The 14,339-nt window shown below is 39.2% G+C and overlaps 1 protein-coding gene across 1 annotated transcript in view; it reads right to left on the bottom strand.

Moving 5' to 3' along the window:
* Nucleotides 1-3,458: 3,458 nt before the first annotated feature.
* Nucleotides 3,459-14,339, bottom strand: part of MEI4 (meiotic double-stranded break formation protein 4) — a 194,375-nt gene continuing 183,494 nt past the window's right edge. The window contains exon 4 of the mRNA XM_024757445.1: nt 3,459-3,728. Coding sequence (XP_024613213.1) covers nt 3,459-3,728 — 270 coding nt within the window. The remainder of the gene's footprint in view (nt 3,729-14,339) is intronic.

Genomic DNA, 14,339 nt, shown 5'->3' with positions numbered 1-14,339 from the left:
TTGCTGGTCGTTGAGTGAAGCTGGGTGCTGGTGTTGAGATGGAGATCTCTGGGAGATTTTCGCCATTTGATATTATGTGGAGCTGGGACGTCTCTTGTGGACCAGTGTCCTGAAGTTGGCTCTCCCACCTCAGAGGCACAGCACTGACTTCTGGGTGCAGCACCAACAGCCTTTCATCCACACGGCTCAGAATAAAAGGGAGAAAAAGTCGGAAGAAAGAAACGAAAGGGAAAGAAAAGAAAGAAAGAAGATAGAAGAAAATAAAGTAAGATAAAATAAAATAAAGTTATTAAAAAATAATTATTAAGAAAAAAATTTTTCTAAAAGGTAAAAAGAAAGGAAGAAAAAAAACAGACAGATAGAACCCTAGGACAAATGGTGGAAGCAAAGCTATACAGACAAAATCTCACACACACAGAAGCATACACATACACACTCACAAAAAGAGGAAAAGGGGAAAAAATCATAAATCTTGGTCTCAAAGTCCACCTCCTCAATTTGGGATGATTCGTTTTCTATTCATGTATTCCACAGATGCAGGGTACATCAAGTTGATTGTGGAGCTTTAATCCGATGCTTCTGAGGCTGCTGGGAGAGATTTCACTTTCTCTTCTTTGTTTGCACAGCTCCGGGGGCTCAGCTTTGGATTTGGCCCCGCCTCTGCGTGTAGGTCGCCTGAGGGCATCTGTTCTTCGTTCAGACAGGACGGGGTTAAAGGAGCCGCTGATTCGGGGACTCTGGCTCACTCAGGCCGGGGGGAGGGACGGGTACGGGTGCGGAGTGAGCCCGCAGAGGCAGAGGCCGGCGTGACGTTGCAGCAGCCTGAGGCGCACTGTGCTTTCTCCCGGGGAAGTTGTCCCTGGATCCCGGGACCCTGGCAGTGGCGGGCTGCACAGGCTCCCGGGAGGGGAGGCGTGTATAGTGACCTGTGCTCGCACACAGGCTTCTTGGTGGTGGCAACAGCAGCCTTAGCGTCTCATGCCTGTCTCTGGGGTCCGCGCTTTTAGCCGCGTCTCACGCCCGTCTTTGGAGCTCGTTTATGCAGCGCTCTGAATCCCCTCTCCTCGTGCACCAGGAAACAAAAAGGCAAGAAAAAGTCTCTTGCCTCTTCGGCAGGTCCAGACTTTTCCTGGACTCCCTCCCGGCTAGCCGTGGTGCACTAGCCCCCTGCAGGCTGTGTTCACGCCACCAACCCCAGTCCTCTCCCTGCGCTCCGATTTAAGCCTGAGCCTCAGCTCCCAGCCCTGCCCTCCCTGGCGGGTGAGCAGAAAAGCCTCTCGGGCTGGTGAGTGCCGGTTGGCACTGATTCTCTGTGCGGGAATCTCTCCGCTTTGCCCTCCACACCCGTTGCTGTTTTCTCCTCCGCGGCTCCGAAGGCCCCCCGTCTGCCACCCGCAGTCTCCGCCCGCGAAGGGGCTTCCTAGTGTGTGGAAACCTTTCCTCCTTCACGGCTCCCTCCCACTGGTGCAGATCCCGTCACTATTCTTTTGTCTCTGTTTTTCCTTTTTTCTTTTGCCCTACCCAGGTACGTGGGGGGTTTCTTGCGTTTTTGGAGGTCTGAGGTCTTCTGCCAGTGTTAAGTAGGTGTCCTGTAGGAGTTTTTCCACGTGTAGATGTATTTCTGATGTATCTGTGGGGAGGAAGGTGATCTCAGCCTCTTACTCTTCTCCCATCTTCCCCTCATCCTAGTAGTTCTTTTATTTATTTATTTTTTTTGCGGTACGCGGGCCTCTCACTGCTGTGGCCTCTCCCATTGCGGAGCACAGGCTCCAGACGTGCAGGCTCAGCGGCCATGGCTCACGGGCCCAGCTGCTCCGCGGCATGTTGGATCTTCCCAGACTGGGGCCCGAACTCGTGTCCCCTGCATCAGCAGGCGGACTCTCAACCACTGCGCCACCAGGGAAGCCCAGTAGTTGATTCTTAAAACAACTTAGAGCACTTTCATATTAAATGAAAGACAAATAAGAGGCCAACATCATTTCCTATGTGTCAATCATATTCCACTCAAGGTGGAGGGTACTTCCCTGTCTCCTTCCTCTGAGCTTGACCCTTTGAAGTAACTCGGCCCAGGCATGTGGGCAGGAGTAACAAACATTGTGTGATTTCTCAGCCGAGCCCTTTTGCTCTTGCCCAGGGTAAGCACGTGTGGAAGAGAACAAAGCCCAATCTATAAAAAGGAACCTTGCCCAGTGGGAGGTGCCAATGCTGGAGAGTTTTCCAGCAGAGCCCAGATGAACTGACCCTGTAGCAACCTACAGATAGCTGAGAAGAAACACTTATTGCTGTATACTACTAAGATTTTGTGGTTCTTTGTTACATAACAGTAGCTGACTGATACATTTTGTTTCAGTATTATAAAAAACGTTTTATCTTTTCTAGTGATAGAAAGCTAGAAATAACTCCACAAATGTGTGTCAGATAATGATACGATTTTATATAAATTGTTTTTTAATACCAATGACATTCAGGAATGGTAATTAACTTATATACAATATCACATACAATTAATAAAGCAAATTTGTATTTGTTGTGCCTTAAATTGCACTATAGGAAAGTAAATAATGTGTTCTCATTAAGTTAGTTGGTTATGATTTTAATAATTGAATGAAAGTCAATGAAATTGTGTGACTGGAAAATTCAACGAATACGTTCATAAGTATAAATATACTTTCAATAAATATAAAGTATATTTCTAGACAGATGTTAGACTTAATTACACATAACAACTACATTTTAACAACAGGAATATTTTATATAATCAACAGAATCAAAACATACAATTTGTGGAAAACCAAACATTTTTAGCAACTAGTACTTTCAAAAGGACTTGACAAATATGTTGATTATATGAAATTAAAGGCCATTAGGTTTACAAATGTTAAGAACTTTTCTCCTTCTACATTGAGTCCCCTCTAAGACAACAGAAAATTATATAAGTGAAACTATTTAAGAAAGAAAAGCTAAAAAAAATCTCATTGGGCTTCCCTGGTGGCGCAGTGGTTGAGAGTCCACCTGCCGATTAAAAAAAAAAAAAAAAAAAAAAAAAAAAATACTCATTTATAACCACTTATTTTAAATGCTCTGTTGATAAAGTAACAAAACATAAGATCTCTTCTGTTACCTTTTAGCATCTATTACATAAAAATCTTTTAAAATCTTTTTTAAATAAAAGACAATGGTCCATTTTAGAGAACAACAGAGCTAGACTGTATTGAGTAACATATTGTAAGATATCGTTCCGTAAGAATAAGGAGGGCATTCTCAATTGAAACTGGCTGATTTTAGTATAGAAATATGACTCATAATCTTTTATACACAATTTAAGACTATTAAATTGAATTAATGATTATATTTAGAGATGCATTTAAAATGCTCATTTAAAAATATTCTTGAAAACCTGTTAAGCACAAGATCTTCATAATTTCAACTTTAGTATGCTTCTGATATTTGGTAAATTGCTAAGGACGTGAGTTATTTTCAACAGTTCCTATCTCTACTGAGTTCAAGAGAGTGCCCAGTCTCCATAAATAAAAAGTAAATAAAGGAAATGCATCAGAGAGTTGCAAAATAGTTTCATCATGCTTCTGAAGAAATGTCTTGATTTCCTGGTCCTCATGCCCCATTCTTGAAGCGTTGCCTTCTTCGGTTTCCTTCTGAAGAAGTTGTTCCAGAACGCAGAAAACAGAGAAAATATTTTCATAGCGTGTTACGTCGTAATTGCCTTGCACCTACAGATAAACAACAAACTAATGAGAACCTACTGTATAGCACAGGGAACTCTACTCAGTGCTCTGCAGTGACCTAAATGAGAAGGAAATCCAAAAAGGAGGGGACATATGTATACGCATAGCTGATTCACTTTGCTGTACAGCAGAAACTAACACAATGTTGCACAGTGCCGTAAAGCAACTGTACTCCAATTTAAAAAACTCCTTTAAAAAAATATTGGTTGTAGCTCAGATCAGCAAAAGCCAAATAAAGAGATCAAATTTTTGAACAAAAAGTAAAATACTTGGCTTAGTTAACACCTTCTATCTTCCCGTTCCTCTGATTGGAGTGGGGGGAGAGAGACCAAAAGAGAACATTTCCTCTTCCAATCTTGGTGAATGACTTTTTCTTCTCATGGTTTGCAAAGTTCTGAATCCTTTCTCTACGGTGCTGCTATAATTCGTTACTGAGATGAATCTGCGAATACTCGGTAGAGAGTCTAACACACAACAAATCTTGTGTGTTGAATTCAATGTTTCACCAAAGACTTCCAATACTCCTGTCAATGATAACAAAAGGCTCTTTGGCGGTAGGATTTTAGGAACATGTTTTGAAGTGTAACTCAGTCCTAAAGCAGTTAGGGTTATGACCTGTAAGTGACTAGATGTGATCTCATCCTGAGACTACACAAACTGGGGAAAAGGAGGATTAGATTGTGTGGAATCAGATAGATGGTCATGAGAAGAAATGCAGATGTTTCTTGTAGAAATTATTTGGCCTAGATGGCTGAAAGTGAGAAAAATCAAAGCAAGGCCTAAAAAGTGCACAGTGGAAAGCAGAACGTGAGGGGATACAGGAAGCATGTAAAGATATAAACTGGCTTTATCATTTGCTTATTAAGAAATATGTTGGAAACATTCCAACAAATTTATCCACTGTAATAACATAAATGAAGAAACATTCTGTTAGAGCCCAGAGGAATTATCTCCAACAAGGTTATCTGATAAAAGAATAAAACATATACAGATAACTGATACTTTCTTTTTCTTGACTGAGGTATAATTGACATTACATTATATTCGTTTCATGTGTATGATGTAATGATTCAATATTTGTATATGCTGCAAAATGATTATCAAAATAAGTCCATTTAAAATCCATCATACTACATAGTTACAAAATTTTTCTTGTGATATTTTAAGATTGACTCTCCTAGCCACTTTCAAACATGCAATACAGTATTATTAACTATAGTCATCATGTTGTATATTACATCCCCATGACTTACTCATTTTATAATGAAATCTACACCTTGTGACTCCCTTCACCCATTTTGCCCCCTACCCTCACCTCAGGCAACCCCCAATCTGTTTTCCATATCCAGGAGCTCAGTTGTTTATTTTTCAGTTTCATATATAAAAGAGATCACACAGTAATTATCTTTTACTATTTGACTTATCTCACTTAGCATAAAGCCTCAAGGTCCATCCATGTGTTGCAAATGGAATGACTTCATTCTTTTTTACAGCTGAATAATAGTCCACTTTACATACATATATATGTGTGTGTGTGTGTATATATATGTATATATGCATGTGTATATATACCCCACCTTTTCTTTATTCATCCATCGACAACATTTAGGTTGTTTCCATGTCTTGGCTATTTGGCTGTTGTAAATAATGCTGCAATGGACACAGGGGTGCAGTGCATATATCTTCTCTAATTAGTGTTTCAAATTAGTTAATACTAATAGAAGTGGAATTGTTGGATCCTACAGTAGTTCTTTTTTTTTTTCATTGTATATTGATTCAACACAGAGTATTTTATTATTTTTTTATTTTTTTATTTTTAAACATCTTTATTGGGGTATAATTGCTTTACAATGGTGTGTTAGTTTCTGCTTTATAACAACGTGAATCAGTTATACATATACATATGTTCCCATATGTCTTCCTCTTGCGTCTCCCTCCCTCCCACTCTCCCTATCCCACCCCTCCAGGCTGTCACAAAGCACCGAGCTAATATCCTGTACCTTGCGGCTGCTTCCCCCTAGCTATCTACCTTACTACGTTTGTTAGTCTGTATATGTCCATGACTCTCACCCTGTCAAAGTCCCCCAGTAGTTCTATTTTTAATTTTTTGAGGGATCTCCATACTGTTTTCCATAGTGGCTGCATCAGTTTTCATTCCCACCAGCAGGTGCACAAGGGTTCCCTTTTTCTCTACATCTTCACCATCATTTGTTATTTCTTGTCCTTTTGATAATAACCATCCTAACAGGTGTAAGGTGATATCTCATTGTGGCTTTAATTTGCATTTCCCTGATGACTAGTGATGTTGGGAATCTTGTCATGTACCTATTGGCCATGTGTACATCTTCTTTGGAAAAATGTCTATTCAGCTCCTCTGCCCATTTTTTAATTGGATGGTTTTTTGCTATTGAGATATATGAGTTCTTTATATATTTTGGATATTAACCTCTTAACAGGTATATGATTTGCAAACATTTTCTCCCATTCAGTAGGTTGCCTTTTCATTTTGTTGACTTTCTTTGCTTTGCTGAAGTTTTTTAAAAGTTTGAAGTAGCCCCAGGTTGATTTTTGCTTTTGGTGTCAATCCAAAAAATAATTGCCAAGACCAATGTCAAGGCACTCACTGCCTATGTTTCTTCCAGGAGTTTTATGGGTGTAAAGCAGGCAGAGTATGTCTTGGTCCCTTTCCATTTGCTTGGAGAATCTCACTTTGGGCGTGTTTAGCTCTGCTTCCAGGTGGGCTGGGGTTCCCTGTAGTGTCCCATTTCTCTACGTTGTTTGGGACTTTGCTTTTACCAGAATTTATCTGTCTTGGGTTCCACCTTTATCCCAAATGCCTATTCTCATAATATTAATTGGATAAACTCTTTTGCTCCAAGATATTTACATCTCATAGAACATTAACTTGAAACGAGCTCCTCCATTTAGAGACAGTATACATTTAACTTACACCCCTTAGCAGCCCTCCGGCTCACTGTGACTCAGATGGCATGTCTGTGGGGGAGGTCTTTCCTGTAGTTCCCGAATTTTATCACACTGGCAGCCGTCTGCTCTGCCTAATCATATGTTCAGACACTTTCTGAAATAGTGCATAAGCTGAATAAAAACTAAAATAAATGGAATTAAGATGACAGCTGATACCCTTCTACTATATTTTGGTGTAATTTTTACATTCTCACTGTCAAATTAGACTGAACCAGCACCAGTGCTGGAAAATCCCCAACACAGATGAAACATACTCACCTGGAAAATGCCCACGTGTTTTGCCTGAACACCTACCAGAAGACTGAATGAAGCCCAGTACACAAGCATGATGGCTCTGTACATCCAATAGAAAGCTATCAATTTGTCTCTCTATCTGGGTCTTTCTGAACTGAAGGACCCCTGAGAGGCAGCTTCGATAGTCCCATGACTACTTCTTATACCTAATCCCATTTTATACAGTAGGGGACCTTCAGAAGAGGAAATACTTTCCTGGTAGGAAAATCACCATGTATTTTTGTAGGTCACTTTTAGAATTAAATATTTCTTATGATTATTTTTCTATTTCTGAGTTGGGCTTGAGAAAGTCAAAGTATCCAAATATTTATTTAAATAGTAAAAAAAAAATTTCTTTACATGCTGCAAAATTTTACTTCAAAACTTAAGATTATGAAATTAAGGCTATAGACAAATGGTGCCAGTTTCCTAATTGTTGTTTCAGTTGAAATTCAGTCAAGGTTAACTTGATATTTTTAGAAAGACTTATTATCCTTGAAGCAGACATATCTACTTGCTTACTCCATACCCACTTCTCCCTCATTTTTCATCAACAGAACCCCAGTTTTGTTCAGAATGACAACGGATCAACAAAAAATGTATATTTTCCAGTCTCTCTTAAGGCTAATTCTGGTCAAAGAAATGGTAATATAAGTAACTGGGTGGGGCTTCTGGGAAAGTGCTTTAATAGCAGGCAAAATCTGGTGGAATGCACTTTTGCCTTCTCTCTTCACCATTGGTCCTGCTTGGAAATACACATGTAATGCTTGGAGGTCCAGCAGCCTTGTTGTGAGCCTGAGGATGAAGGCTGCCCATGGATAAGTAGGAAGGGCCAGATTCTGGATGGCATTGTGCAGCTCAATATACCCACGCAGGATGGCTGTACCTTCCTGCACGGGGCTCCCTTCTTCCATTTTGGTCTTTTAAAATTGGAAGCTTGAGACTTGATCTGGGCAGGAAGGAAACTCTTAAGTTTCCTTTGTCTTGGAAAGGTACTGCTTGCTGCTGTCTCTGACACAGAAGGGACAGAGATGGCTAAAGGGACAAAAACAGTCACACTCCTTGGCAGCTGGTCATGTAGCAAAAGGACTGTACATGTAAGGTGTGGCTTGCAGTTTGGATGCTTATATATAATGCTGAAAAATATGAAAATGTAAATAGTTCACTAAATTCAACACTTTGACAATTTAAGTGTGCTAACCAAGGGCATGCAGAAGTGCCGTCTGACTCTTTCAGAAATAAGCATGCTGCTACGGAAAGGGTTAAAAAAAAAAAAACCACGACATTTTTCTTATTGCTCCAAATGTAAGAGATGAAGGAGAAAACTGGATCGTTAAAGGGCTGAAAACCAAGTCAAAGAGCATAGGTGCATGGCCTAAATGTTAAATTAAATGTTCACGGAATACAATAGGCCATTGGCTCAGTATCCCACATGCCAGATTTTATTAGACAGAAGCAATAAGTAAGATACAATTAAAACAAGCAGTTTCTAAAAGAATGAATTCAGCACAATACTTCAAAGGAAAAGGTCAGTTGTCTACCTGATAATTAAGTGAAAAACTTACCCCTAAGTTTTAATAACTTAGCCTTCTTTATCTACTAGAAGGCAGTAGATTTCAGTCAAGGAGCTGGAGGATAAAAGTTAATTCTCTAGCAGCTGTTTACTAAGCAGCTTGCAGCTTCTGAAGCACACGAGAAGGTACTGAAAGAGCCCAGTGCGACACTGCACGTGACCATGCTAGCAACAGTGCCTGAGAACAGAGTAGGAGAACCACATGCATATTACATATCATCTATATAAAATATAAATCACACACACACACACACAATCAATAAACTTATGGTTACAACAGAACCCTGGCAACCTGGGTGCCAGACCCATACCGAGGGAGTATAAGGCAAAAGGCTGATCAGAGCAGAGTGTAGTTAGTTAGCTAATTACGGAAGATTTCCTAGGGATGAATCGTGGGCCAAGGCCCAAAGGGAGTGAGGGGTATAGACGGTGAATCACCTTTTGATCAAAGTGTCAGGTCAAAAAGAATAAAAAGGAGTCAATGGATATTAATCCATTTTGCTTTAATAGATAATGGTATAGTTATCTGCCTAAAATGTTGCATCCTAGAGACTGGTTCTAAGAGGCTAATGTCTAATTTGTAGGTAACTTAGATGAAAAATCCTAAACTATTAAAATGACTAGCATTTAGGATCTTGATATTTTGCCATGTTTCCAGTGGGAAGTAGTTTAATCTTTCAGTATAAATCTGAAAGATTTATACATAAAAGTATCAATGAAAGGAATAGACATAACAGAATTTTTAAAAAATCTGTCATAATTAGCCTTGTTTAAAGATGATGGTTTTCTCATTAACCAGTTTTACCTACTTTTCTCAAATCTGTTTCTTGAGGCTGAATATTAAGAACACAGCACAGGATCACAAATTTTCAAATAAGTATTATCTATTATCATCATCGCCATCATTGTTGTCATCATCATCATCATTACGTTTTTACCCAAAGTGAAAAGATATCATCCCTATCCATAAGGTACTCTGAACCTAGAGGAAAGCTAATGGTATTATTCGAGTACTGTACTATGGTCAACTGTTGGGGGCGTTTCACGTTCACTGTGAACTGTTCCTGTAGAGATGTGTAAGAACCTTCACCTACTTTCCTCTACCAAGAAAATCCTTCATGAATAGCAGTCATCTAGCAGACAATTCCTTTTTGCATAGAAGGGTGGTAACAAGGAACCTAAATGTGAGACGATTATTTTAAAGTCTTTCTGATATGAGAAGGCCCTGAAGTAGGCGTAGGTGTGGGTTAAACACGGCGTCTTACAGGAAATAGGAAAAGGTCCAGTTAATTGGCTAGTGTGAGATGAATCAACTTGTTCATCTATTCTAGTGGTAGGTTGGTAAAAATGACCTAAGCAGTACGCCCTTTTGGTGACTAACTCAATAACATCACAGATTAAACCCCAAGTGCTTTAAATTTTATATTTGCACATTTCTCTGGGAAAATCTGTGGTTTGACTCCAATTCATCCCTTTTTTGGTCATCAGAATAGCAGATTGTTGGACATAATAATAAGATAGATCCCACGTCAATTTTAATTCTCAAATCTCTTTGTGTAAAGAACAGAGAGTTCCCAATATAGGGACAAAGCATTTCTTTATTCTATGAGATCCCCTGAGTCAACTTGAAGCAGCTTTACCCGGCATCCCCACTGCTTTCTTAGGATCTGCACCCTTAATTATGGGGTCATCAACCCCACTCAGAGAAACTTTTTCACTACTTTATACCACAATATTAAACTTAGTCTCAGGCTGGAAATGCCTTTCAGGCATTTTGAGAAGCAAACAGATCATTTATTTGTCTGGACTTCCATCACAGTAGTTCTTGACAAAGCAGTACCAACCGGATGACTTTGTTATTATTGTAAGAGTCTATTAAGTGAAAGAGCAGGGCTCACAGACTGGAATAAAAGTAGCTGAATTCATTAAGGATGAATTTAGCTGTGAACACTTAGTACTTTATGACGTTATGTTTCTGCCTGCCTCACGCGCGCCTCCTCTCTTGCTTCAGTCCTGTTACAAGCACTGATTGGGTACCTGCAAATGCCAGACCCCACGGTGAGTGCTGAGAACGCAGAGGTGAATAGGACAGGATCCCTACCTGTAGGAGAGCTCCTCGTAGGCCTCTAGGGAGACAAAGAAGTAGAAAATAATGGCAATGCAGAGTGCGTGCATGCTATACGGGCTATAGAGGAACTCTAAAGATAGCTGAGTCACCTGTGTGAGACGACGCTGAAGGGCAGGAAATGAGTTAGTCGTGAATGATCACCCTGTAGGCTCAGCTCCTGCTGGATGGGATGGCAGGATTCTTTTGCAGAGATGACTTGAAAGTTATCGTCAGCATAGGCCAACACCTGTTTGGCTTCCACCACAGGGCTCTCAGTCTCTGGTCGTTCAGTATGCACTGGGGCAAGGGAGCAGCAGAGAGCTTAAAGGGGGAGTTGGGGGGTGTCAGCATTCTATGCAACAGCTCACTCGGCACAGACCCCACCTCTCAGCCTTCTTTAAGGCAGTGGAACCAGACCCATCTGACTGGTACATGCAGTCAGAGGCCAAGTCAGGCCTATATGTTAAGAAAATCTTACAGACTGTGTTTGGTTCCGTGAGGTCTTTGGTTACTTTCATGCCTGACACTTATCTTCCTGAAGGAAGGCACGGAGAACAAGAGAAATGACGAAAGTATAATTTGTCATTATTACACCTTATAGCAGAGAGAATGCACTGCTTTCACTAAGTGAAGCCACCACCACCATGCCGTTCAGACACCGCGTGAGTAGAAGAAATCAGAGCTGGTGAAATGTCTGATATATATTAGAAACAGAGATCCAGATGGCTGCTATTTATGGCAAACACAGGTCCGAATAGGCAGTGGGGATAAAATCAACAAGAAACTTTCCTCTTTAGGACTCTAAAGACTATCCAAGACAGCATCGAAACCTGCGCAACCAGGCAGAAGGCAGAAACCAGATTTGCTGGAGTAGAATCGATGACCACCCAGACTAAAAAAGAATCTAGAGGCTGCTTAGCTAAGCATTGATAAATGTGCCAAAGTAAGCAAGAAATGTAGATAATTTTTTAAGAGCACTGGATCCAAAGCCTAAGATTAGTGACAACAGGGGGTGGACTCATAAGTGACCAGATCTTTTCCAATACTTGTGTTTGGAAACTGAAAGCTAACTTTGGCCTCACATCTATCTACTAATTATCTCCCAAAGCACAACTGAACGGGGTTGTATTTACAGAAATTAAAAGCCAACACATTTGTCCCTTTTTCTTCCTATTTTAAACATGTGTCACCACTGATTCAATGAAATCATTTTATCAGAACTTGCTTTCAAGGGCTAAGTGAAACTGCACAGCACCCAGGAAAGTCTGGAAACACAAAAGAGAAAAAACTGAATGTGTTCTCATGAACATTTATTGACATAGAGACTGTGTCTGTAGCAAAGTGAGTACTGCATTTCTTGTTCTTTTGTTCTTTTTAAAAAAATCAACTGACCACCATTTTTCTTTTTTTAAAAATCAGATTTTTTGAGATATAATGGACATACAGTAAAATTTACCCTTTTTAAAGTGTTTGGTATCATGCATTTGATAACTTACTTTTAAGAACAAAGAAATGTCATAATAGAAATAATCTTTGAATAAAAGAAAAAGCAATCATGCTACAGCCATGTGATATTGTTTAACAACATTTTAAATGTTTTGCTAACTTCTAGTTGATTTATTAAAATATATATAAAACATTTAGTGGTTTTTTTACTACTATATGAAATACTTCTATAACCATGATTATAATAACTATAATTTGTTACTTGAAGATACTCTAGAGAATTTTTTTAAAAGAAAAGATCCATATGCAATGCAGAAAGTTTAGGACAAGGCACTAGACTTCCAACTATGAGACAGTTATCTGGTTTGACTATTTTCATTACCTTTGTGCTGAGAGGCTGCTGGGGAAACTTATCTGTTACAAAAGTGCTAAGTGGTTCTACAGAAAGCTTTGGTATGTTAGTGCTGGTGAAGGTCGCTACCTGATGACAAATGTAAAGAAAGGAATATAGAACCAGAGGACCTAACCTTCCGTGTCTCCTTCAAAGAACATCTCCTCAGTAACTACAGCCAACTGCGTGCTGAGATGGAAATTATACAAAGATGACTAGAAGTATGGCTTCATATCCTTTAGGCATCACGGTTCAAGGTAAAATTACATATGGGAATAAGCATAATACAGTGGGATGTATATTGTAAGAGTGTTCTTGTATTTGCATTGCTCCTGGATGAGTTACAGTCAAAAACATGAAGAATGCGCTCAGCACATAATCTCAATGGAGAATGCTAAATGCCTCTGTTTTAAACTAGCAATGGCTTACAAGGAAAATTAAATACGTTATGGGGAATTAAGTTAACTTAAATGCACTGAAAATAAAACAAGTGGGAGAACAACTCAGTATATATTAATACACAGGTTATAAAAGTGTTTCTCATCTTTTTTAGATACATGTTGCAAAACGAAAATCAAGTATTCTGAGGAGTATCCACATTTGTAAGACAGATCAGTTAGTTTGCTTAACCAGCACTGTATGGACTTGGTTATATGCTTTATAAGCAATTATTTTCAGGGAAAAAAAAACGTTCCCAAGTAAGTCGACTATCATTGGTTAATTTCAAAGAAATGTTTAAAATAAACACTGACCACATTTTAAATGTAACTGTATTTGTTTCTGAATTTTAGCCTGAAATTACAATAAATTTTACCTTTTTTAGAAACTAAACTATGCCGCTAACATTAGAAAAGTGATGGATTCTTTATTCAAACTTAACCCCAAAATGTAATATCTGGATCTGATATAAAAATGACATTAAAACTTTAAGATGATATATTTCACTAATACAACCAAAAAACTCTCCAAATACTTCAAGAAAGTGGCTTCAGCAATGAACAATGAATATTTCATTCAAAAACTTTTTCATACTCTAATTTTATAATGTAAGGAAATACAACAGTTTCTTGTAAAATGTTCCACTTTGGGGGAATAAGAAGCCAACTTCTCCGGATGTCTAACTTCCAGACATCAGGTATCTTGGAATTTGCAGACCCTGAGACAGTGAAATGTCCGCTAGGAGACAGTTCCTGGTGGACTGTGCATGTGATTCTGCAGGAGGGTCTCGGGTCCTCACTCAGATCCTCTCAACTCACCTCAGGGGCTCATTCTGAAGGTGACAAGGACAGAGGAGGAAGTCCTACTACAGGAAAGCAAAAGAAGTGAGAACTGACAGCAAGGGGAAAACGATAAAACTCAGACTGGGTCTCCTAAAATGGAAAAGGAGCTCCGTATGCTTGAATGTGCCTCCAAGGACATAACTAACAAACACTGCACAATTCAAAAGCAGATGATGGGTATGACAAACGGATAAATGATGCTTGATTCATTCAGTTTAATAAACGGAATTTACTATAGCATTCCATTAAAATGTTAAAGTTTAAAAAGTATCTTATTCATGTGGGAAATTTTCTTATGCAGAATAATTAATTTTTGTAGTGATTTTAGAAGACGTGATGTACCATCAAATAACGTTACTTATTTTAGCGTAACTAATATGTTCCTGAGCATTACCCACAGAAAATTACTACAAAATAGTTTCTCTTGGCAAGTATACTAGAAAGTTTAGTAGCAGTGTCTTTTCAAAGATACACTGCGTTTTAAGAAAACTCAGAGAGGAGGCGGAGGGGAAAATGGCAGAAGAGTAAGACGCGGAGATCA

This window comes from Neophocaena asiaeorientalis, unplaced genomic scaffold (genome assembly GCF_003031525.2).
Source record: "Neophocaena asiaeorientalis asiaeorientalis breed wild unplaced genomic scaffold, Neophocaena_asiaeorientalis_V1.1 scaffold253, whole genome shotgun sequence".
NCBI classification, from domain to species: domain Eukaryota; kingdom Metazoa; phylum Chordata; class Mammalia; order Artiodactyla; family Phocoenidae; genus Neophocaena; species Neophocaena asiaeorientalis.
This window is presented reverse-complemented; position numbering and strand designations above follow the sequence as displayed.